Source organism: Triplophysa dalaica, chromosome 12, assembly GCF_015846415.1.
Source record: "Triplophysa dalaica isolate WHDGS20190420 chromosome 12, ASM1584641v1, whole genome shotgun sequence".
Lineage (NCBI taxonomy): Eukaryota > Metazoa > Chordata > Actinopteri > Cypriniformes > Nemacheilidae > Triplophysa > Triplophysa dalaica.
In genome coordinates, this window is record NC_079553.1 from 4,670,258 (window position 1) to 4,695,938 (window position 25,681).

Consider the following 25,681-nt stretch of genomic DNA (forward strand, 5'->3'; position numbering starts at 1 on the left):
GTTGAAATATTTTCGCGTTCCCCCCTTTAATAGCAGAGACTTTTAAAACCCAACCACTCATTCGTGGCCAACCAGTAAGACTGTGGTGCTCCTTACGCAAAAAAATATAAATTAAATACGTTGAATTATTTTTAATATTACAGTGTATTGAATAAAACATATAAGGGATTTCCACTTTTCATGTGTATTGAAAAATATAAGCATTTAGTTCCAATATATGGAAATGTATTAATTAATATAGGCCTATTGAGTAATAATTTTTGTTTGTAAGGGGCTATCAAGCAACATTTGCTTATCCTAAAGTGCGAATTTGTGGTGGGACGATCTATAAATAGCTAATGGAATATGGGTGCGTTTGAGTTGTTTCAACTAATTTGGGGGTAAAATATGGACAAAGCCACCCATTGCTGGTTTATTGTTACCCAACCAATTGGTTTTAGACAAACCATTATTATCAGTTAGTTTTTTTGAGTGCATTATTTTTGCAATTCAGTGAGAAGAGCCACAATGATATACACACTTGACTTTTACGTACATGTGAAATAATCAGTCAAGTTTGCCAAGTTTGTCCACAAAGAAATGTTATATTCGATAAATTGAATACATTTGCTAAGAAACACCAAGCTCCTATATAAACAGTATCAAAATAATAGCAATATCGAAATAATGTACGCTTTTTAACAGACACACTTTCTTCTATGTCAAACTATACTCTAAAAAATTCGGGATTGTTTCAATCCACGGTTGGTTTAAATGAACACACCAAATGTCCATATTTGATATACAACCAATCATATTTTACAGTGTTATGTTTTCATTGCTACTTCATTCAGTGTATAATCAGCCAAATAGGGTTTAGAAATGTTTATTAAATTAGCTCTCATGTGAGATTTCGCAGACTTCAGAAGAGAGAAAAATGACACATTTAGAGGCACAAGTGCTTCTCAATAGGGTGGCTCCCTTGACAGGAAATTTGCAATTTGCAGCTATTATTTTTTATTAATGGTGATTACACAGTGACATTACAGAGTCCTGTTTGACCAAGGCGGAATGTCAGAGGCCGGAGGGTCACATATGTTTTCATTACAACATTCAGCAGTGTGGTTCGTGGTTTGAAATACAGTATGTTCATTACAGCTCATAAAGCCTGCTGATGGTGAATGATGAAGGATGAGTCATTACAAGCTCACTAAAATACACGAGTAACAATCAGTATTTAATCTTGACTTTATGTTGTTTGTATTTAGTGAAGTAAAATAAATCTTAAATAAACATAATGTTTGTGATGGAGAGAAATAACTTGCATACGGATCACAGTCAGCTCAGTAGCATACACACACAGACCTCGATTTGAACGGAAATGAACCTTAAATGGAAACTGGAGGATTTCCTTTTGTCGTTCATTTCACCGTGGACTGGTTCCAACCGTCTTTCCTCTCCGTCAGCCTCGCGCGCCCCGTCCTGCTGCTCGTGGTCATTTGTACAGCAGTAGCTAACTGGCTGCCTATATCATCTTTGCTGCAGGACCAATGAGGTCATTATTTTTGGCTGTGAGGTCCTGTAAATATAGATTAGGACCCCAGTCATCCATTTTGGGTGCGGGTGAGTACATGCAGATGGATTTTTAGAACAAATATTTGCTGGCTACTCTCACGGCTCCATTATTGAGTAAAAAACCAACGCTGAGTATAATGTTCAGTTGTGTCGGCTTCATCCTGAAGCGCTGGCTCTGTTAGTCTTTTCTTTATAGCGTTTGGCAGAATAGTTTAACTGTGGTTGCCAGATCAGGGAAAATGAAAAGCATTAATGCAGACAATAAAATGTTCAAATGGTTTACAAAACAGCCCCAGTGAATTTGGCACTGGAACTTACAGTCAGTTGTCAATAAAATGTATGAACTTTCAAACGTACGTTTTCCGGAGACTGACAGGAAGCTTTTGCTGTTCGTTTATGAGCGCTTTAATGCTTTTGATCATGTCAATTCTACATTTTAAATGATTTCTGTGTATGTGTGTGTGGCAAAGTTTGAAGCAAGGACATGTGCTTGTCATTATCCAATATGAATGAGTGTAAGGGAAGTCCAAAGCATATATCAGTCATAGACTGGCAGGACATCTGCCCCAACATATCCTTTCCTAAATATATGTCCTAGATAACATCCAAAAACAAATAACTGTGGTCACATCGCCATCTGAAATGAATTGCCCTCTTATTGCTGCCTCATTGCGGATGAATTTGTGCTGCTGAGTTATGACTAAAAGCGGCCCGGGACAGAGAGGTGCATATCAACACTTCATCAGCACCACAGGAAAACATTCTTAAAAAGAGTTTCATCAGCGTTGGATACGTCAGCACGGGATATAAATGGACGGGCCAGAATTATGGATCTTTCACTTGTAATTTGTAATGATACCGTTCGGAGTCATGCTGACAGTTCCTGTGTCAAATGCGAAGCAGTTTGGGGTGTTTTGTTTAGCTGCGTGGGTTTCTGAGCTGTTTCTAAAGAGTTATAAAGTAAAAGAGAGCATGTAAAGTTGGGTCTCTATAGACACCCAAAATGAACTCAAGAGCCAAAGCTGAATAGGATTGTCATAGCCCAGTTGGAACTGCAATGAAATACATAGTTTTAATTAAATTATAACTTCAATCTGACCTTCACCAGTATTTCAAATTCACCTTTATTTTATGATGTAATTTTTTTTAATTTTGAAGTGTGCTTTTTTCCGTTGTTTATTTTTACTTCAGTTTTAGTTTACTGCTGGTAACATTTCAAATTTTTCTTAAGCTTAAGTTATCAAATGTTATTTAGTCCAATATTTGATTTGATTTCAATTAATAGAAATGTTTTAATAATTTTAGTAAACTACAATCTTGACTTTTACTGTGATTTTTACTTTTTAAATGATGCACGTCAATAAAAAAAGACATCCAATCTGCACAAATGCCCAGTTTTTATATACAAAATATACCAAAAATAATGCCATTGTGGTACATTTTTTATTACAAGTAATGCAAAGTACCGTAACCGTTTTATATTTAAAGAAATATTTAGATTAATTCTAACAATTCACCTTGTGTCACACCAAAAAAAATGGCGTTAATTCCAACATAATCAATAAAGATTTTTGTAAGTATCTATTACACTATCATTGAATATCTCTATAGTTTTCATTTCTTTACTGGAATTTTACTCGATTTAATCTGGACTTTTCCCACAAAGTGAAATGAAATGACGCTGTGTTGATTTAACCTTCGCCCTAAAACTGTCTTCCAAGAGCATCGTGAAAAAGTTCACTTGAAATGTCCTCGCGGCAGCCTGCAGAGATTACAAATCATAGAAATGTGTTTGTAATGGCTATAAAATAGAAAATAAATGCAGGGAAAGTGCAGTTTACAGCTCAAATCCTCTGCACGCTTGATGAAATACAATAAATTACCCCCCAAAACCTGCTTCTCTGTGCACTGGAACTTGAAAAATATTTTGCTTCTTTCCAGAAGTGAAGTTCCTATTTTATATTCAGGCGCTGGCTGGCTAGCTTTAAATGGAGGGAGAAGCTTTATGACTTAACGGTGAATGTTTTCATCCAGCTATAGAGGCTATAGATTCATTTCTGGGGTGTTTTATACAATTGCGGCTCACTCACTGATTAGTCCATTAGTCGTTCAAGTAATGCAGTTCACCATTTTATTACTTTCATTTCCTTTTTAATACATCTACGTCTAAACTTTTCAATGTCGCCCTCAGGAGTGGTTTCTGTGCTTAGTTAATGCTACATGAGGCAAGATGTTTTACTTTAAAAGGGGTTGCAATTTTCATTTTTTCCTCTTACAGGCCAGCAGTTAGTGTGGGGCATCACATCAAGTTTCTAGTCCACAAATACAGGTCAGAGCTTTGCTTTAAGGAGCTTTGGGACGTGAGAACCCAAGACTATCTTTTCTTCATCTGTCTGGTTTGTTGACCTGACTTCCTGCACCAGATCAGCAGCAGTAATCCACCCTTTATCAAGGTGAGCGTTGAAAACAGAAGTTAGGAAAATATTTCAAGCATCAAGTTCACTCAGAAGTCATGAGCTAAGTGGCCTTCTTTAGCTCCGGGTTTGTGACTGCAGAAATGTTTCGTCTCATACTCTGTTTCCAAAACTAAAGCTGACAGTGGATGGAGAGTCTTCCAACCAGTGAAATGCGCTTCTGCCACTTTTGTCTACTGCGCTCATAAAGTTCAACCACATATGCGTGGACAGAGGCTCCTTGTGAAAAACAAGATGGCCATACCGAAGTTTGCCAAGAGAAACATAAGTAGACAGAAAAGCGTGAGTCTGAGGAACATTCTTCTCTTCATAGCAGATTCATCATTTTCGAGTTCCACATGGTTTGTGTCTGAAACGTTATGCGGCGTATAATAATGTGTTGGTTTTTTGTGGAGTTTGTTTAACCTCTCTTCCCCTTCACTGAACCTGATATGATACTTTATTGCTGATTGACTTGTCTGATATGATTTTTGTCTTATGTAATCAATTTTGCCTCGTGCAATCAATGGACACACATAATACATTATTAAAATAGTGTATACGTTTGTTTGCATTCCAAATGCCTTTTGAACTTTATTACATTGAAATTTCCGGGTAACTTTTTGGTTTAAGTGTAATTGTGAGAATGCTCTGTTTACGGTAGACTGTCATTGTGTATTAAATAGACGTCTGATTATTTGCGCTGTTTTCTATTCACATGTATGCATAGACCTTGGAGTCTACATCTGTATGTATGTGGTTTTGTGTCAGCAAGGTTTAATATCACTCCAAATGTATTATGCTGAATAATTTAGATGCATGGAAAACTGTCCTGGCTCTGAGTTTGCATTTCCAGCTAGTATTTCACTCCAGAATGGTGTAGATAGTAACATCTGACTTGGCTTCGCACGATGGAAAATATAGATTTCACACCCACTGAAAGAAACTCATGTTTGATCAGCGTTACACAATTGAGAAGTGAGATTTACAAGCGACTAGATGCATTTTAATCATATTGAAATATTCAGCATATTGTATAATTCAAGAAATCCAGTGTTGTGATGATGTTCAAAAAGCTTCACTTATTTTTTCACTTTGTGAATGTTTTTTTTTTTTATTCATTTGAAGGAATAGTCTTTAAAAAAACTGGAAAAAATTGCTTCACTCATTTATACAGCATGTATTGTTTAAGAACATTTAAAATCTAGTACCTTCTTTTATTCACGAGTTTTACTCAAATTTGACCATGTTCAAAGAAAGCACTAGATTTTTAAGTAATAAAGGTAAAAAAATCCATAAAATGTACTTATGTTTGTTTGTTTATTTATTTATATAGCACATTTAAAAGCAACTCATGTTGACTAAAGGGCTTTCCAGTAAAACAGCATAGAATAAATAATCAAGATAAGAGGTAAAAGAGTTAAAAACACAATATAACTAAACAATAAGACACAAGACCATCACCTTAGACTATGTCACGCCAAATGCCCGGGCAAGTAAATGTCCTCTTAAAAGTACTTAAAAATGCACTAGTGATGCACAACATCTGAATTCCAGTGGCAGGTCATTCCAGAGAAGAGGTGGCGCAACCGAATAGACACGGTCTCCTTTGGTTTTATAAACGGGATTCAATGAATGTTTGTTCGATGAACGCAGAGTACGTTTTGTGGAATAAGGCTGGATCATGTCTGAGATATATTCAGGTGCTGGAGCATGTTAAGCTTTAAAAACATACAACAAGTTCTTAAAATCAAATCTAAAATGAACAGGACTGTTTTTTAGTCCCAGTCAGCAGTCTAGATGCATTTTGTAATTGTTGAAGGCGATTCATCATAACAAAAGGTATCCCCAAATACACAGAATTACAATAAATCCAATCTTGACATGACTAAGGCATTTTTGCTTATCAAATTTAAGCTCAGATTCGAAAACCACTACCAGGTTTCTAGCTTGCTTATGCAGTAAGAGTAAGAAGTGTAATATTATGCTTCATATTTTCTCAAAATGTAAAACACTTAAGTACAGATACTTAATGTTTTTGAGTAGAGTAAGAATACTTGACGATTGTCCAGCTCTGCTTCACTTACAATCTCTGCTCTTGACAATATGGATACAATATAGCCTCTCCTTTCTTTCGAGAGTACATAATGTACGATCTAACTTGCTGAATTTTGGATGTAACCTCAAACTTCTTATTAAGGATTTCTTATATGAAAGCAATATCTTATGAAGCCAAGAGACAACAATGGTGGGTGAGGCACCTTGGATTTCTCACGTGCACTTCATACGCAAATATCAGCGGTGACATTTTGTTACAAAATGTGAAAGCACAACTGTAAGGGCAGGTGCTGTAATGTTTCCTGTGTAATTCATTTTCTAAGGAGGATATCCACCCAAACCACTTTAGCTGTCAAATTCTGATCATGGCAGCAACTCTTCCAGCTTCCCTTCCTTGATTAGCCTTTCTCTCTGTTGTTTCACCTCCGTCATAACCATACCTTGATTTATCCCTCCCTCATTCTCAAGCGTCAGCTGTGTATTGACCTTCAGCACAACAGGAAACCCCCAGAGCACCATAAAGCAGAAAGTGAGAGTCCTTAGCTGTAAAGCACTTCTGCCTCGTTCCTTTTCTTTTCCTTGATGTCTTTCTCTCTGTTTCTCTCAGCTTCTCAGTTTGTCTCATTCACTCTTTGTCTGTATAATAGACAAGTGACACGGAGCAATGGGTTCATATGTTTGCTCTACGGGGATGATAAATATTAAGTGCGCACGTGATGTTTGTTATTATTGTTTGTGTGGAGAATAATGGCCTCCACCGTAGTAAATCACTAGGCTCTCTTGAGGGAAGCAGATCACCATGAAATGAATCCCTGGTCCGCTTAGTGCAAAACACATGCTTGACAAGTGGATCACTACCAACAGATGGCATTAGGTTAGTCTTGGTGCGAGGCATCAATAATGTCGAAAGGACACTTAGAGTATTTAGTATTTTTCAGTACTACACAGTATCCAGAACAGGGATGTGCTTCTCGATTGATAGCCATATCGTTTTTATGTGTTAAATGTGGAAATATGAACTGTTAAATATGGACGTTTAGAGAAACAGGGATATCTTAACAGATTGTTATGAACCTCATAGGCCAGAAAGATTTAGGACCTGGGTGCTTCTCCCGGGCCTTATATGCAATCTGAATATGTCCTTTGTGCATTTTAACCGATCAAGATTTCTGTCCTAAATGTTAGCCAAGCACGTATAGAGCATAAATTCCTACTTCTGTTTTGTTGTAAAGTATCTGATAGTGCCAACATTTAAACAAAGAACACAAATATCTCTCTTACTCAAATTTCTCGAACTGTTCACTTTTAGCAACACTGTGTACCAAGAAAGAAAAATATTAATATGTGCACCAATATGACTATAATGTTTCAAGGTGTGTTCTGATTTTCATCATGCTTTCTGACTTTATTCTCATAAACATTTTGACGGTTGTAAACTATCAGTATGTGCCATGTGACACAACTAAAATGAAAAGTCTTTCACAGTTGTTGCTTTTCACTGTATTTTCAGGACCTCCCAAGACTGTTAAAAGAAGTTCAGACGTGAAGTGTGACATAAACACTTCAAATAGGCCTATTTTAAGAGATTTTGTCTTATTTTCTTTCTTTCATTTGTTAGTGGGCATGAGTTGAGATTATCTGTAATGTTATGAGCTTAAAGATACTCTTCCCTCTGTTTTTCTTTACGCTTTGGACAAAATTCTGTTTTTCTTTAAATTCTATTAATTTATATCACAAAATCGGTCTGAAAATACGATACTTTTGAAAATAATGTATATATTTATTATTTAACCCAAATAGACCATCAACTTATTTGTGTGCAGTGGATATACTATGTGAAATCTGAGGTCTTGTAAACTGTACATTTGTACTTTACATCCTTAAATTGAACACAGTCTAAACCAATCATATTTACCAATTTAATACATTTAATATTTCAAACTGACTCCCTTGACTTTCCTGTTAATATGTGTTCAAACACATTTCAAATGTATAATCAACACAGTACAGTACATTCACAAATAGATACGATTTAAATCTTTCGCAATTTCTTGAAGCACCACAGTCCCACAATGCACCAGCATGAGTCATTGACAGTTTTTATTTGTCATGTGTCAACAGGTGTGATTTGTCATTTAAAGAGATTCAACGAGCAATTAAAGCATTCACTATTCAAACATGATCATGTATCATCTGATTCATTTCATATATGGCCCAAAGCACAAACACACATGAGCTCAGCACTGGTATGCGAAGACTAACCTGAGGTGACCAATCACTCAAAGCTCAGAATAAAACTTTATTCACAGAGATTTACCGATTTACAAGCTGGTGTCAGTGTCCAGGACGAAAGACAGAAGAGGGGTGAACTCATATTTTTGCAAGTGTTGAGTGTCCTCAGGAGAAGTGAAATTGTAGTTCACAGCTGTTCAAACACACAGCTATTTCAGCATGCTTAATAAGAAAAAGCCATGAGGGCTGTAAAATACATGTAATAAAATGCTATGGATATGGAGAGTGGCAAAGATCCTAACGCTACATTTTGTCACTTAAATCTGAAAAGTAGACGTTTAGTCGGCAACAGATAGGAATCACATGTTTTTTTATTTTTGGTTTTATGTCTCACCGGTTGATGAGTATGTTTGGATTATGGCTATTGTATGTGCCCTTGGTCAGAATATACTGACACCTATCGGTGTGGATCTAATAAGTCTTTATTAACTGTTGCCATTTTTCTGTACCCTGAAGCTGATTGGTATTATTTTAGAACAAAAGTATGTTTATTTATAGCTGAATAGATGTAATCTCAGACATTCACAACATAGCCAAACATATCATAATAAATAATTAATACACAATCCCATTTAAGTTCTGCATGGTCCATGTAGCAAATTTTATCAGTAGACATTTCCATTTGGTTTGTACACATTTGGAAAGATTTCTGTAGTGGCACGATTTGGGATCAGACAAAGAAGAGAAGACAGAAAGAGACACAACAGAAAGATAATTGATACACTCATCCCAAAGGTCAATAAGATGACCTCATTATAAGGACTTAATTTTTCCTCTTGAGGCAAATTCCACTCGAAAATTGAATACTGGTATATGTTACACGCAACCAAATTCACATATTTTAAATGAATTTCCAACACAATTGGAAAGCGTATTGTTTGGGGCAGGCCTGATGTGATAAATCGCGCCTGTGGAACAGAATTTTTTAGCCAGCCAGGATCTTTTAGATCTCTCTCCTGTGTTTGTGAATTGAATTAATGTCAAGGACATGAGAATCGAATTTTAAAAGCTGAGACTTGGACGGCAAAGCAAGAGCACAAACCGCTATAAAATGTTCACAGGCGGGTTGAAACTGTTCAAAATGCCCAGCAGACAAATATGCACATGTACTATGCAAAAGTTGCATTACAATTCATGTTTATGACGTCTTGTTTGATCCAGGAGCTCTGCTTCCAGATTTTTGACAGGTATGCCATATCAGTTTTCTTTTGCCACAGGGCTCTCAACATACAGCCAACATCGGATACTCAACAAACACAATCTGAACCTCAGAGACAGAACCAATGAAAATCCAACAGACATTATAAACCCTTGTGTGACATTAAAGGGCATTTGCTCCACTTCCAATCACCGTTGGTTAGCGTGATAACAACTGAATGACATCATCACAGGTAATCTCCAGCTGTAGATATTTGACTTAAAAACAGTTTAATGGAACTCTAGACATTAGACCTCAGGGCGGTACTGAAAAAATAACTTGTGGAATTTACTTAATAAAATCCTTGTAACAATTTGCACAAACTTGTAAATAGAGTAAATTTGCTTCTATAATTCAAGTACGACTTAACAACCAGAATAAAGTAAATTCTACTTATTAAATACATTAAGTTTTTGTTAAAATATCAATTAAATGTTACTTAAAGTTACTAAAAATTACGCTAGTAAAAATCATGTGTTTAATTCAAACTTCACAGATCACTTACTTACATATTGAAATTCTTTTTTTACAACATAGATGGTCAAATAAGAAGAGACTGGGGGTCTCTGTGCTGGCATTAGCACAGTCACTGTACAATAAGTGAGATAACACACTTCATGACTAATATTGTGCCTTCCTCAGCCTAGGCACAAGCACCTCTCTTCTGGACAACGGTAACAACTTAAAATTAAACCTCATTTAAAAATAATGCCTAAATCTCAAAGATATATCAACACAAAACACGAACAAGTCTTTCTTTTGACTGAAAAACACTTAAAATGACAATTTATCTTGAAAATGAATCCCCTTATACAGTCAGACACAAAGCATGCTGGAAACTACAGATCAACTACCAAAGTAGTTATATCTACAAAAAAATGTAGGTAGTCTCAACACAGAATAAATAAGTAAACGTAATTTGACCAATCTAAATGGGTTTAACATAATAAAATTTAGTTGGATTTACTTTATCATTTGTTCAGTTTACTCAAACAATTTATTATAATCTAAACGACCAATATTAACTAATAAAATATATTTTAATACTTAAGACAAAAAACATTTTTTTTCAGTGGAGGCATGAAGTCTGTCCAGGATAAAAACCTTAAAAGGTGTTCTGAAACCGATTGTCAACAAATTCATCATTTGAAATAGTCCTGCCGTTTTTTATTCTCCCTTTTTTTGTAAACAGAATAGAACACAGATCATATTATCTGATCACCTTTATGTATGAATCTTAAATTGATTCATTAAACTTAGTATGGGAGTTTAAAGGTGACGGCTAGTTTATTAATACAAAATATTATTTTCAAATACAAGAAATGTTTGTCTTTAAACGCTACATTTTTCTTAATTTTGTCTTTTTTACAAAAAGCCCCCCCTAGAAAATTTATTGACCCTCAACATTTTCAAGACCCTGTCTCAACCCCTGGCAGCATATTTCATTGAACACACAATCCTGAACTGTTCTCAAACATCACGTCACAGATCTGGTCTCAGATCAGATTACACTCCTGTCTGTCCTGATCCACACCACTATGTGCTAGAAGCAAAACTGACCCTGACTTACAGCTGCTGTTTGGAATTTTTCCCCCCACATGTGGTCCTGATTTCTTTGTCTTTGAGCCGAGCGTAAATGGTAGATTTAGAGCTTTGGCGTGTGCCTAACCTTTCTATTACCGGGCTTCACCTCTCATTTCACTGAATATGAAAATATTAATTATAGGGGTAATGAAAGAGCTGTATGGATTCTGACTTTTTTCATGCCCTTTAAGGCATTGAGTGCATAACAGACACTCCTTTATGCAGTGAGAGGGACTTTTGTTACCCACAATTCAAATATTAAGTACATTTCAAACCTTAAAAGACTTTACGCACGCAGATACTCAGATAAAGTCCCATATGAATCTAATTGTCAGGTGGTCACGGTATTTATTGAGTGTATAAATGCTAAATGAATTATTGAGCAACATTAAAGCAAATCATGGTGCGCATATTTGGATTGCATTATAGGGCCGTCCAAATATCATTTCCACATGAAGACCGAAAAAGATTCCTTTCCACCTCTAACGTGTGGTTTAAGCAAACATATATTACAAAACGTATTTATAGCAATTCGAAGATGTCACATTTTTCAGGACTGAAAATATTTCATCGGCTTATTTGGCTGTGTGGTGCACACGTGTCTGTCACACATTAAGTGCCTCTCAGTAAATGCAGTAGGTTTTTGTGTGCGATCCATCCCAAACTGTTTTTTAGACCAAGTCTGTAACTCCGTCTCAGACCCGGAGTCCCAACTGTGCAAAACTGATTGACTTTAATGGCGGCCAATTCTCTCTGCGCATTAAATAAAGAGAAAATGTCTCGGGCAGTTTTGCATTTGTAATTAAAATAATAAAACGTCTTGTGGATTTTGTAGCCTTTAGTCAAACTAGAAATCCCTAATGTGTCTCGTCAGTTGCAGTAAAGCTTTCAACTCACTCTCTGACAAGGCCAAGAAAACAAGAGAGGAAAAAATATGGTGCGTGCCGTGCAAATAAAAGCTGTGTAATTATACAGCAGTGCCTGAACAGCAGGTCCCACAAATCATGTACAGTCATTTCAAAATGGTATTTGAATATTAGCACCAGAAAAAAACAGTATTAAACAAACAATAATTAGCTAATTGTTTTAACACGAGGAGAATAGCAATACAAAATTCAGCAATAACAGCCATAAGCAATGGATTGAAGTATTTTAGGTTTGCATTGACATTTGAGGTTTCCAGTGCATGACGCACAGAGTTCATCAGCTCCATCTAGTGCATTTTGTGCTGCAGTATTTCATTATTGGGAATTCTTTAGCAAACCCACTTATGCAGTAAGATCTTGCTCAGTTAGCAATATCTCTTCCGTTGTATGTATGTCAGTAACGTGTATAAAATGTATTCTCTTGTTTTAAAAAGAAAAAAATATTTAAGTGTATTTTTACTAGTTAAACAGTTAAAAAAAATAAAGAAAATTATTAACGAAACAATCAAATTTCCTCTGACAAATTAATAATTAAAAATAGGTCGATTTACTGATTGTCTTCTTCGTTGGCGTTTGGACTGCGCGCGGCCCCGCCCACTCCGCTGAGTCGCTCCTCAGCAGCACGTGATGAGGCGTGTTTACCTACGATACAATGTAGCGCCCATGAAAGTGAGATCATCAACCCGTGTTAACCAACCTCAGATAAATAAAACAACACACCGTCGCGTACAGGGTTACAACCACTAACTGGACACCGGGGTCTTCGTATACTACTAATAACTGCTCTATGCGTCTGGGAAAAGGGGATGTGAGTGTGTAGCCTTCGGGTGAAAGAGCAACGCGGTAAAGGTAATACACGACTGTCATAACGTAATCAATACTGACATGTTTACGTTGTCTAAACATGATAAACGTTTGTATTCGGGTTGCACTTCTAGCTTACGGTTCAAACCTGTAGTTAATGAAAAGAATGTGATGCAAAAGCTGTCACAGTACTTTATTATTATGTCGTTGGGCTTTGAGGAAGTTGACATCGACAGTGAAAACCCGACTTTGGAAGTGGCCCACAATGTTGAACAAACGTGTTCATACGCTCACAAAGCGTCCCGTTTCACACAGGTCTGTGTTTTCAAGACGTCTTATCCAAACCGCGGTTTGGCGGTGTCTTCAAATGAGACGATTATTTCGCACTGGACAGAATGTTTGGGAACCCCGAGATGCAGAATATGACGTTGAAACTGCTGTCTAGCTAGGCAAGCTCGCTAGATGTCGACACACCATTGATGTTGTTGGTTTGTGTCTGCAGAGTGAGCTCATTCGAGGGACAGTGGACACCCAGATGCATTCCTAAATCTGCTGCTGGCCTCGGTATGGGCTTTATAGAGGAGACCGATGTAGAGCGTGAGTAACAGTCTAGTTCATTCTCCTCTCCATCTGCTCCATATCATGGGGTCTAATGTTTGTCCGCACATGCACTACACACCTGTACACATTATCATGTGACATGAAAATCAAGAGTATATGATACGCTATTTGACATTTAGATTTTTATCTCCGATTTTTTTATTTAATAAAGAAACACTCTTTCAGCTTTGTTGTAGGGCTTTTCGGCTGCAATCCAGAACAGGCCCGCCACACAGTGATATGGGTCGATTGATAGAAGTACACATAGTGTAGCTTTATTAATGTATGTTGTTGACCCCAGAGGGCACATTTTAAAACAGGAGCACCTAGCATTTGCTTTTCATTTTGAACCACTCTTGAAAGAGTCATTGGCTTCTATGCTTTTAGTGTCTTGTGTTAACTCTTTAGGTAGGATTTGGGTCAATGAGAATGTATAGGTTGGTTGATGAGAATAATCCAATCAGATAAGCCTATAAAATGACCAGATCATCTGACGTCTGTTTTCGGATTTTCTGCATTGCAGCTCTTTTCATGCCTTGTGGTCTCTATGTATTGTAAAACGGAGCAGGAATGAGTCATGTCTCAGTCTGCTGGTCATGATGTTGCAGTGTTAATCTCAGATCAAGTTAATTACAGTAATTCCAATGATTGATTGATCAGATGCTCATTTGAAGGGGTGACGGAATATGTGTTTGGTGTCTGAAATGCCCCCATTGTAAGAAAATATGGAGTCACTAAAAGCATTGGGTCAGGTTTTTCAGTAAAACATGTGTTGTGTAGGAGAATTTCCTTATATAAAAAATTATCATCAAATTATATGTGTATGTTTTTGTCCAATCAGAGGTGACCCTGGCTCTTTTGGATGCTGCAAATGACAAGGATCCGGTGGTGCAGGAGCAGGTCAGGAAGTCGATCTTGACGCTAGGGAACCAACAGCCTGATAAGGTCCTGTCCATGTGCCAGGACTACCTGATCAAACATCCCAAGGTCAGCCAAAAATCAGATTAGAACATCTGAACTAGTTTTGAGGACATTTTCCATGAAATTATCGGTTTGACACAAATAATTGATGTATGACATAGAATCTCTACTTATTTAATGGAGTTCATGTCAAGGCTAATTGCTTGTTACTGAGCCTCGTCTCTGTGGGTTTGTTTCAGTTGTTTGTTGTTTCCTATGAGAAGTTTGTAATGCTGTTTTCATAGACTATACATATCGTTGTCACTTTACTGTGGAAATAGATCATTTCGGACTACCGCATGCTTTATAACAAAAGGGAAAAGGTAGTTTACCAATACTACATGGTAGCATAGTATTTAGTGCCTTTTTACAAAACAGTTTCTGAAATACTGTGTAATGCGATATAATATCAAGGACATAAAGTATTATATTATATATAATGTCTGATGTAGGTCAGTCAACATACAATTTTGTTGATCTAAAGTTGGTTGACATGTTTAACAGGGTTCCTGTTAGGTAATTTGGTATATTGCAAATAGCACTGGTTGTGCAAAGTTACAAGTTCTGTGTGACACTAGCATATTTAAGGCATGTCAATGGATTGTGAGTTTATGCTCAAGACAAGTTGCATTTTATTCACCACGATTATGGTGTTACCATATGGTTACATAATTCATAGACACATAACAATGTGAGTATATACTGTACGTTACAAACCCTAGGGGAACGATGAATATTATAATGTATGCCTTTTTGGGCTCTGATTTGGCTTGTCTTTTTTAAATCTGATTTGTTTGTAAGATTGTAAAAACTATATGTTGTGAGTGCCGGGGGCCAGTGTAAGAGTTTCACATTAGATAACGGAACTGTCACTTGCATTATTAAGTGGTTGTTAGACCAATCACTGTGTCCTATTTTGATGATCTTGTATCTGTTTTTATGCTTTGCAAACGTAAGCATTTGATGTGCTCGACATGAACAAGATTTCTTTAAAATTGTGAGAATAACATCTATGTGTTCGTCCCATGTAGCTGGTGGTGGGGCATAGAGTGGTGGTCTTGCAAACCATTGAGTTGGTGGTGAAGAGCAGGATTGATGACATCACTTACCCGAAAATCAAGAATGTCATACAGCTGGCATCAGATGAGATGACAAAATCAAAGGTGATCTTCACTGAGACAGCTTATTCTATTGTCAAAATGTGTCTTTTATCAAAATGCCTTACGGTAAATATATTAGTAATGTGGCTGGTTACTTTTAAACTGGCAAACTATTTATGTCAGAAAGATTTGTATTATCCTATTAATATTTATTATGTAAGATAACTTTTTTTATACGTATAAATATTTTCATCTGCACAGGACGTTGTCCCAGAATGGCAGCAAGCAGCCAGTAATATTTTGGTTGCCGTGGGCAACAAATATATCAATGACATTATGGAGGAGATTCTCAGCAAGTTCCAGCCAGGAGTTTTGCCGCACTTCTTTGTGGTCAAAACACTAGCCAATCTGTCAGACTCGAACGGTGCGTGTCTAACTTTATTTTCCTCATTCAAATCTCCTGATTCTGTTTACAAAGTCTCACAACCCTACACTAAAAACACACAGTTTAAATGAGATGTTTGAAGCTTTAACATCAGATGTCATCAGGTGATGCTCGGTCATGCTTTGTGCATTTGTCATTTGATCATTGTTGTTTCACTTCCTCATTTAAAAGAACCTTGTGTACTTTGTGTATTTTTCTTGTGTATCTTACAGTAAAAACCCTTTTGGTATTGGTAAATAAACAAATAAATTTCATTTTTTTGAAAACACACAGATTAAACTCTGTACCTTTTGTTTACGGTTTCCGACTGTTTGACAGCCTGTTTCTGTTCACAGTGTATGGCATGGTTCCTTTTCTCAATGCTATTATGGGGACCATGTTGCCCATGCTGGGTATGGCCAAACAGGACAACATGAAATGGGTTTTTTCTTCTGGTAAAGTGACTTTATTAGTTTTCTTGTTGTTTTATTGGAATGATATGTTGCGGTCCAAATGAGGTTGACATATAATGGTATCAACAATAATGTTCTTTCTTAGCGCTCTGCCGCTTCAGCGAGAGCATTCTAGAGTATCTGGCAAATTTGGACAAGGCTCCTGACCCTACGGTACGCAAAGACACCTTCTCCAGTGAGATCTACTCAGCCTATGACATCCTGTTCACCAGCTGGATTCAGAGCCGAGAGCCCAAGGTACACTCAATGAGACGGAGCACACATCCAATTACAGCTAACTCACTTTGAGTCTAAAGAGAGTCTGTTATCAGACCAGAAGACATAAACATGTTCCTGCTGAGTTCATTTTAGTTTTCTTGCTGTTTGGAACATTATAAAAAGATTGTGCATTATTTTTCAACCCAAAATAAAAGAAAAACACAGCACATAACGGGGACGAAAATAATGCTTAATGCAAATTAAACAATGCAACAACTATATGTGACAACAAAACCAGTGTTATGGGTCAATTTTTCAAAATTTTGATTTATACAACAAGAATAAAGCCAAATTAATAATATTTCCATTGATAAATGATTTGTTAGGATCGGACTATATTTGGCCGAGATACAATCATTTAAAACTCTTGATTCAGAGATGCAAAAAAACCAAATACTCAAAATATTGCCTGTATAGTTGTCCAAATTAAGTCCTTAGCATAGCATATTACTCACAAAAATAAAGTTTTGATATATTTATGGTAGGAAATTTACCAAAAATCTTCATTGAACATGATATATACTTGGTATCCCAAAATAAGTTGGCATATAAGAAAAATTGATAATTTGGGCCAATTTGGATATCCTGGGTTTAATTATGGCTGGTTTTGTAGTCCAGGTTCACATATAGTCATGCATTTTTAAAGGGATAGTCACCTTAAAAAAAACCTGTTTATGACTCTTTTGTCTGTGGAACAAAAAAGAAAATATTTTGAGAAATGTCTTTATGGTTTTGTGTCCGTACAATGGAAGTCAGTTAGGGCCAATGTGGTTTGCTTGCCAACGTTTTTTCAAGATATATTTTTCAGTGTTAAGAAGATGGAAAGACATACTGGTTTAGGGTGGGTTAATGTTGAAAGAATTTTCATTCTTTGAAACTTGTCATTTTAAGAAAGCAAAATAAATAGGTCAATTAAGATAACAAAAAAAACCAGACAACATGTAAACATGCATTTTATATAGTTAGTTGCATTGAGTTGTCATGCACCTCTGTTGTGTTTTGGTGAAAATTGAATTTAAGTCTTGGAGCCTCTGTGTTAGATTGTTAGTTCCTGTGTTAGGAAGGGATTTGCATATGTTTGTGGTGTGACTGTGCTCATGTGTGCTGTATTGCAGCTGCGTCTCACTGTGGCAGAGGCCGTTGGGTCAATGAGTCACCTGATGGCTCATGATAAACTGGAAGAACAGCTTCCCAAACTTCTTCCTGCTATACTTGGTCTCTACAAAAAGAATCCAGAACACTACATCATTAGCAAGGTAGAATGGTCCTCACTTTTCCATCTAAACTTAAAGTTATAGTCATCATTTACTCACCCTTTTGTCATTTCAAATCTGCGAACTATCACTTTAAAACTGCTCAAAATCTATTCAATACAAATTATATTATAGGTATAACAATTGAAAAGTTTACTTCTGGATTTAAATAAGCAAAAAGAAAAAAATCATTATTGTCTTGTGTTTGTTTGTTTAGAGTCTATGTCAGATTCTGGAGGCCTCTGTGAATATGGGGAGCAGAGTGTTGGAGACTCAGATTGATGGTCTTTTACTCGCTCTGCACCAGCAGGTCTGTCTGTCTGTCTTTCACACATTCTCTCTTTTTTATCTTTCTACTCGTGAGTCATGACAGGTTGTTTTGATGGACTTCCACGTCTCTTTCACAACTTCTTTTTTTACCCTGTTTTCATTACAGTAGAACAGGTCTGAAGTTGTCTAACCACAAACTCACTCAGCGATCAGCCCAGAGCCATTTAATGGTCTTAACAGGAAATCCCGACATGTCTGTTTTCACAGAAGTTGTTTTGGAATTTGTTTCAATTTAATTAGGTCAATATTTTAAATTGGGTTAGAACAGATGTTTTTTTAATTGACTTCAAGCTGTACAGCTTCTGTTTTTTTAATACTCTGTAAAGCCGCGTTTAACCCAGTTATTAAATTCCAATTTGTTGTTCCTTATGCTTGTTATAGCCCATGTTGTTTTGGACAACCGCCAGTCGCTAAAAGAAATGCAGCACTTTTGAAAGCTGTGATTTATTTGAACACCAAGTTGTTGTTTTTTATTGGTAAAATATTTTCCTCAACGTCTCACTGTTTTTGACGATTTACATTTCATTAAATCCTGTTTTTTTCCTGAAGATATGTTCACCTGTGGACTTCAGCAACCCTCCAACTGTGAAAAATCACAATGAGGTCTTACGATGCTTCAGTATCCTTGGTGGGTCTCCTTTACGCTGCATTTTATTGCATTTGAGTTTAAACATTGTATTATTATAGTGGATTTACACAGTTGAACAGAAACATTGTTTTTCTAGCTATATGGACGTTTAAATTTTTGAGCTATTGACAGCTGCACCACATCTTGGCCGTAAACCGGTCAGAAGGCCACATTTCTAGTCAGCTGAGCGCTTTAGCAATATATCCTGATCATGTGCTGATGGCGTCTCAGCTGACATTAGGTTAAAGTGTCACACCAGCAGTCTCCAACAATCAGTGAGATGAAATGGGACATTCATGTGTTTGGTGCTGATTTGAGGTGACGTAGACCAGCTGGATCTTTCTCCACTTATTTCAATGTGTTTCAAGGGGATATAAGGAATGTTGTCAGGACATTTTAAACAATGTGTTGTTCAACTGTGAAAATGTGTTTTGTTTGCTTTTATTCACTGGGGTTTTCAACTGATTTAGTAACGGTTACAGCTATGTGTCTTGGCCAGGGGTCTACGATAGGGGTCTCCTGGGGGTCCATGTCAGTATTGAGGGTTTGCCAATTATAAATTGTTCTCAACTATTTTTGAGTTAAACAAAAATACAAAATAAAAGACAGTTTAACTAAAGTTAAGTTCAGCTATTTAAATCCGTTAAGTAAAATGTTTATAAATTATAAAAAAAGTAAACTAAAGAGTAACACTTAAAATAAATAATAATAAACAATAAAGTTATTTTTGTTACGGTAACATTAAATCAATGTTTACCAATACATATGTAAAATGAAACTTTTCATAAACTTTAACATAAACTTTAGTTAATGCACAATGAACTAACACGAGTGAACATTTATATTTACATTTAGTCATTTAGCAGACGCTTTGATCCAAAGCGACTTTCAGGTGGGGCAAGCAATGGAAGCAAATGGGACAGCATAAGGACAACAAAAAGCATAATTGCAGTCAAAAAAGAAGACTGGTCTCATATAACCTAATACAGTATACAGAGCTAAGTTTTTTTTTTTTGCAAGTAGAGAAGAAATAGAAATCAGAACTGATCAGTCAGGTGTTGACAGACGTTTTTAAAGATGGCTACAGAATCTGCAGATCTTTGTATTAAGTTGCATCAACTAAAATCTGTAAAAATATATTGTTAGTTTATATTAACTAATGTAAAACTGTATAAAGATGTCCGACATATTGTTGCAATGATGTTATTTGGAGCCAAAGTCTGCGCAGTAGTGAGCCTGAGGTGCTCTTTTTTTTTTGTCATACAAAGATATTTTTTTAGGTTGTCATAATTTTTGATCAACCTCTTTATTCTACTTGGTAAATTATTTTAACACAAGTGTAAATTTCAAGGTGTTAAGCCATATTTTTTTGTTTTTGTAAATATCTCCTACCTAGATACTCTCATTGAATCCAGCAACCCAAAATACCTTAAAACTGTGACGTTGTGCTATTACATGATGTTTTGCAAATTTTGTAACTTTACATATTTATATTTCTGTGCCTGTAAACCCCTGGCATTGTGTCCCGCCCATATTCCCAGATGACTCAATCGTAAGCAAAGAAATCATGTTACCACGCCCCTATTTATAACATCTTATAACTAACTAAAACCAATTAGAAAATGACATGGACAATCTTTGGAAAAAATATATATTTTTGACGTGTAATAGAATTTTTTTAGTTAGCCGCGATTGTTTACATGGAGAGGCCAGGGTTTATGACCTATGCTCCAGCCAGCCACCTACCCAATAATGTAATATATTAATAAATGTCAATAATGGTTATTTTAACTTCCAAAACAAACGTGTAGATGCATTATTCTTGTACTGCATTTGTTATTTTGGGATATAAAGAGGACAGTGTAATGCTTTTCTACATCGTTTCTATCCACCAAGGGGTTCTTGGCTTGAAAAAGGTTGAAGACCCCTGGTTTAGCTAATGGACATTTACCAGTGCATCAGCCAAAGAAGAGTTTAAATGGGTTATTACTATATTGGATCATTTACCAGACATTAAAACCAGACACCATTGCCTAACGTATACACATACGTTTCGGTGGTTTGTAAGCTGGCACAGAACATCGTCAAAGTCTGTGACAGTAATGGAAGGTGAACGTGATGAATTGCACTAATTTTCTCTTTTATGTTTTGGCTAATTTCGCCCAAAGCAAACACGTTCCCAGACCGTCTGATGGTGTATGTTCTCCAGAGGCTGGAGAACAGTAATGAGAGGAACAGAATGGGCTCTCTGGCTGTGCTCAGGCACCTCATCAACTCATCCAGTGAGTTTTAGACCTTTAATCAAGTGCTTTATTGCTTCCTCGGTGAACAGGACACTCTTATCCAGATTGTCAGGCTTATTTATGCACAGCTTTCAATGTTTTGCTGACTTGGTCATGTGAAGACCTGAAGGTTTATGGCTGTGCTCCGTCTCTTTAAGCCTCCAGTATGGAAACCAAGAAGCTTCTGATTCTTGCCAGCCTTAGACAACCTCTGGCGGACCACAGCAATAAGGTACAGTTATATGTTTTCCTGTACTGAGTCCAAACATTCAAATACTTTGTATTCTTTCTAGAAATTGTTTATTGCATATTATATCACAGTTTTTTAATTTGTGTGAAAACTTCAATGTCTCACTATTACTTCAATGGCGAGATGCACTCGAGCTGACGTGGACTGACATGAAGTCAGTGCAAAACCCAATGAGCCATGTTATCCAGTACCATCTAAGAAAATTCCAGATGTCTTCTAGTGTGGTTCAATGGAACAAAATACATTTTGTACAAAGTTAACGTCACTTTTTTTCCCTTTCTAAATCATTGTCTATAGTCTTTAAAAGAATCCTCATTTTATTGTGGGCTCAGACTCTTAAAGGGAAAGTTCACCCAAAAATGAAAATTCTGCCATTCTTTCTCACCCTCTTGTCATTTCAAATGTGTATGACTTACTTTATTGTGCAGAACACAAAAGAAGATATTTTGAAGAATGTCGGTAACCGAACAACTGTGGTACCTGTTCACTTTTCAAATAGGTGCAGCCGTTGTTCTGTTACCAACATTCTTTAAAAGATCTTCTCTGTGTTTTGCAGAAGAAAGTAACTCATGCAGGTTTGACATGACAAGAGGGTAAATATATGATGACAGGATATTCATTTTTGGGTGAACTATCACTTTAATATGATTGGCATATAAATCTGTCTTCTACTTTTATGTATGAAACTCATTTGGTGGAGGATAAATTTGCAGGTGTTCTAGTGTTTAGAGAAGAAAGGTAATGCTTGTTCTTACCTGTGCAGGTGAAGAAGAGAGTGGTTCAGGTGATCAGTGCCATGGCTCATCATGGATATCTGGAGCTGGATGGAGGAGACATCCTTGTTCGGTTCATCGTCCAGCACTGTGCTCTACCAGACACTAACAATGTATGAACATCTGCAACCAAAGAACACATTTCATTTTCATACTGCAAACTAAAAAAATAATCACATTAATTATTTTAGCGTGGCTGTCAAATCCAGAATAAGGGTTTGTGTTTACATAATATTCGTCTGTGTTCTGTGGATATTCATTTTGTATTTATAAAAACGTACACATACATGCATATATTTTAGAATAAATAATATCAGTAAATATAAGAATTACAATTTTTCTAAATATGCATATGTGTGTGTGTTTAAAAATACAAAATTAATATGCACAGGAAACAGACATTTATTATGTAAACACAAACTTTTATTATGGATGCGATTAATCGCTTGACAGCCTTATATGCAATTCAATAAAAAAACTCATAAAACCTTTAATGCACTGTAATATTGAATTATTCCTATTATACTTTACATTAGTATCCACATAAATTCGTTATAATTTAGTTCATAGTATGTATAAACATTTATATCTCAGATCAGACCTCAGTTTTTAGATATAGTTAAACTCACATAGTGATAAATTGTGTTGATGTTTATATAGCGTGGTCCGAGACCCCCAGATCCAGAGGATGTGACCAATGAGGATCTGCGGAGCATGTGCGACAATACACTGCATCTTTTCACTACTACAGTGGGCCGCCTGACTGACGTGAGTACACAGAGCAAGTACACACAAGCATACGCCCTCTTCAAACAAGCCAAGGAAAGTTTCCTTCACATTTGAAGTCAGACATTTGTACTGTTTTTTTTTTTTCCCGATCTAATGTTATTCAAGAGCAACGGAATTCTTATGGCAGATTTAGGACAACGTTATGATTGACTGATATTGTATGTCATTTGTCTGTTTCATATTTCAAAAAGTGAACTTGATAAATGTCCAGCTGTCACATAATATCTCAGCTGTCATTTTTGATGCAGTACAGAGAGCTTCTACTACATTAAGAAAGGCGATGTTTCATCTCGCACTCGAAAGCAACACCTATTTATTTCATCATTTTTTGTTGCACATAGCTTCGTGGAGTCGGCAGAAACATTTTAACGTACAATATAAACCTATTTGGAAAGAAAGTCTTTCTAAATATAGACGTTTATGAAGCAACTTTTTCAAATGGAGACGTGAAAAAAAAAAACTCTGTTCGGCTTGATGGTTGTGAAGATCCATACAAAGCAACAAATAACATTCAGAAGATGTGACTGCATCCGGATGATTTGAAGGGACAATCCACCCCCTAAAAAGTTATTTCATCATTTATTCACCGTCTTGCCATTTTAAACGTACTTTCTTCTGCAGAACACAACGAATATTTTAAAGAACGTTGGTAAGCACACAATATTGAACTCTTTTGACTTACATTGTTAGACATTTCTCAAAATATCTTCTTTCGTGTTACACAGAAGAAAGAGTCAAAGGTTTCTAACATATGTTTATGGTGAATAAATGATGATAGAATATTTTTTTGTAGGTGAACTGTCCCTTTACGGACTTAATAACCACACTTTGTCTATACATACTTTAACACAAAAGCACCTGCCAAATCCATGATGAAATTTAACACACAACCATAGAAATTCAGTTTTTGATCCTATCACAATTCTTGATGCTGGACATGTCACTCAGGCTTGTCACAGCTTTGCCACAACTACAAGGTATCTTAACTTTAGAGCATGGGCTTTAGAGTCATATAACACAATACACCATCTTCACAGCCGAAGTCAGCAGTCCCATATATGCCCCACAGCTTGTAAGAGAGAGTATCAGGAGAGACATTAGATCTTTCTTTCCTCTGGGCTTCCCAACATCAACAGCAGGGAGTTGACATGAATCTTTCCTCAGACAGACAGAGGAAGACAGTTTATGTGCCGATGAGACGGTCTCCGTTCTCCTCCACATAACAACCAGGAAAGTGTCAAAAGAGGGTTACATCTAGACCAGCTTATTTTTAGATTTTTTGTGTGGTCTTGTTTTTTAATGTTTTGGTGATGTTGATTAATTTGAGTAGACTGTGGGTCACATTTACATTTTTGCATGATGTTGTACATTTTCATAGTAAATGGCCTGTTGTTCATCTTTTGGTTTACATTTACAGTAGATGAAATTCAAAAATTGTGCACATTTCAAAGATTATAAAGCTGACACATCTGACCCCACTCTCCCTCATACGTCATACTCGTATAATCTCCAAAGAAAGCGCTATGTGATACACTATATACAACATTTTCTCAATGCTTTCTGATCTCTCGCATCTCTTTGATTTGCCGTTAGTACTGTTGTGCTTTCACAAAGCATTGAGTTTGTTTTTCTTTGTGTAGGTTCTGTGGCCGATGCTGCTTTACTACCTCGCCCCAAACCTATATGCCAACGCCACAACCCCCCTTTGCAAGAGTTTAATCCTGCTGGCCAGTAAAAAACGAGCAGCACAGGAACCCAGCTTCATCATTGACTTCAGCGCACAAGGTGTGGACACACACACACACACACACACACACAGAGGGTTGATCATGATGTCATGGATGAGTCCAGTCATAGACTCTCCGTCATTGTAGACGAGCGTTTCCACCGTCTGACCCCGAGACCCTGGAATCACGTCGTGTTGTCTTCTCGGCACTGCGGCAAAGCGAGTAGCCATTAAACGCTTTTTCCAGCTTCGGCTCTAAACTCAATTTCACTCACAGACGTTTTGTTTTCAGTGAGGGTTGTTTGCTCAGCCAGTATCTGGTTCTAATTAGTCAAATGAAAAGTTGTATTTATCAACTGAATTAAGTTTGCGGGGCAGAGGGTAATTGTTTCTTACGCTGACAATGATTAAATTGAACTCCAGTAGGACAAATAAGTCCCGGGCTCCGTGATTATTTATTCCTTAATTGTAATGCTTTTGGATCATGTGCTGTACTAATGGGTTACCCTGCTCTGCCCTCTCTTTGTGTCTCTCTCTCTCTCTCTGCAGGGTCCAGCCTTCCCTCACAGTATATTCTGATGATTAGACTCATGGTAAGAGTTGAATTTAAAGTGATTTGAACTGAATAAATCCGTAAACATGTTTTTTTATATTAGTTAACAGTAGTAACACTTGAAATGGCTTAACGTAGAATTGATTCCCAGCTAACAAAGTTCATTTGTTTGCTTATAGACACTGTATGCAAGTAACCATATAATAGTTTGGCCTTATTTTTATTTACAAAATATACTACAGGAAGTAGCCACCATTGATTTCAGCAATGGTGTTTTAGAAATGGTTTAATGGCCTTCTGTATAATTATTTCTTTGACTCTTTTAGGTAAGCACCGTTACCATTTTTGAATGACCAAATACGAGTACCGATATTTTTTTCTGGTACTCGCAGATACCGATATCTGAACCGATG

At 36.5% G+C, this 25,681-nt stretch overlaps 1 protein-coding gene across 2 annotated transcripts in view; it reads left to right on the forward strand.

Moving 5' to 3' along the window:
- The first annotated feature begins 12,680 nt into the window (after positions 1-12,680).
- The window catches only part of mroh1 (maestro heat-like repeat family member 1), a 30,518-nt gene continuing 17,517 nt past the window's right edge, over positions 12,681-25,681 (forward strand). For both annotated transcript variants that reach the window (XM_056762271.1, XM_056762272.1), the window contains exons 1-16: positions 12,681-12,914; positions 13,372-13,466; positions 14,311-14,456; positions 15,461-15,592; positions 15,791-15,953; positions 16,310-16,408; positions 16,512-16,663; positions 17,800-17,940; positions 18,155-18,247; positions 18,817-18,895; positions 21,064-21,177; positions 21,336-21,409; positions 22,191-22,313; positions 22,861-22,968; positions 24,630-24,774; positions 25,265-25,308. In XM_056762271.1, the coding sequence (XP_056618249.1) occupies positions 13,436-13,466; positions 14,311-14,456; positions 15,461-15,592; positions 15,791-15,953; positions 16,310-16,408; positions 16,512-16,663; positions 17,800-17,940; positions 18,155-18,247; positions 18,817-18,895; positions 21,064-21,177; positions 21,336-21,409; positions 22,191-22,313; positions 22,861-22,968; positions 24,630-24,774; positions 25,265-25,308 (1,644 nt within the window). In that variant the 5' untranslated portion in view covers positions 12,681-12,914; positions 13,372-13,435. The remainder of the gene's footprint in view (positions 12,915-13,371; positions 13,467-14,310; positions 14,457-15,460; positions 15,593-15,790; positions 15,954-16,309; positions 16,409-16,511; positions 16,664-17,799; positions 17,941-18,154; positions 18,248-18,816; positions 18,896-21,063; positions 21,178-21,335; positions 21,410-22,190; positions 22,314-22,860; positions 22,969-24,629; positions 24,775-25,264; positions 25,309-25,681) is intronic.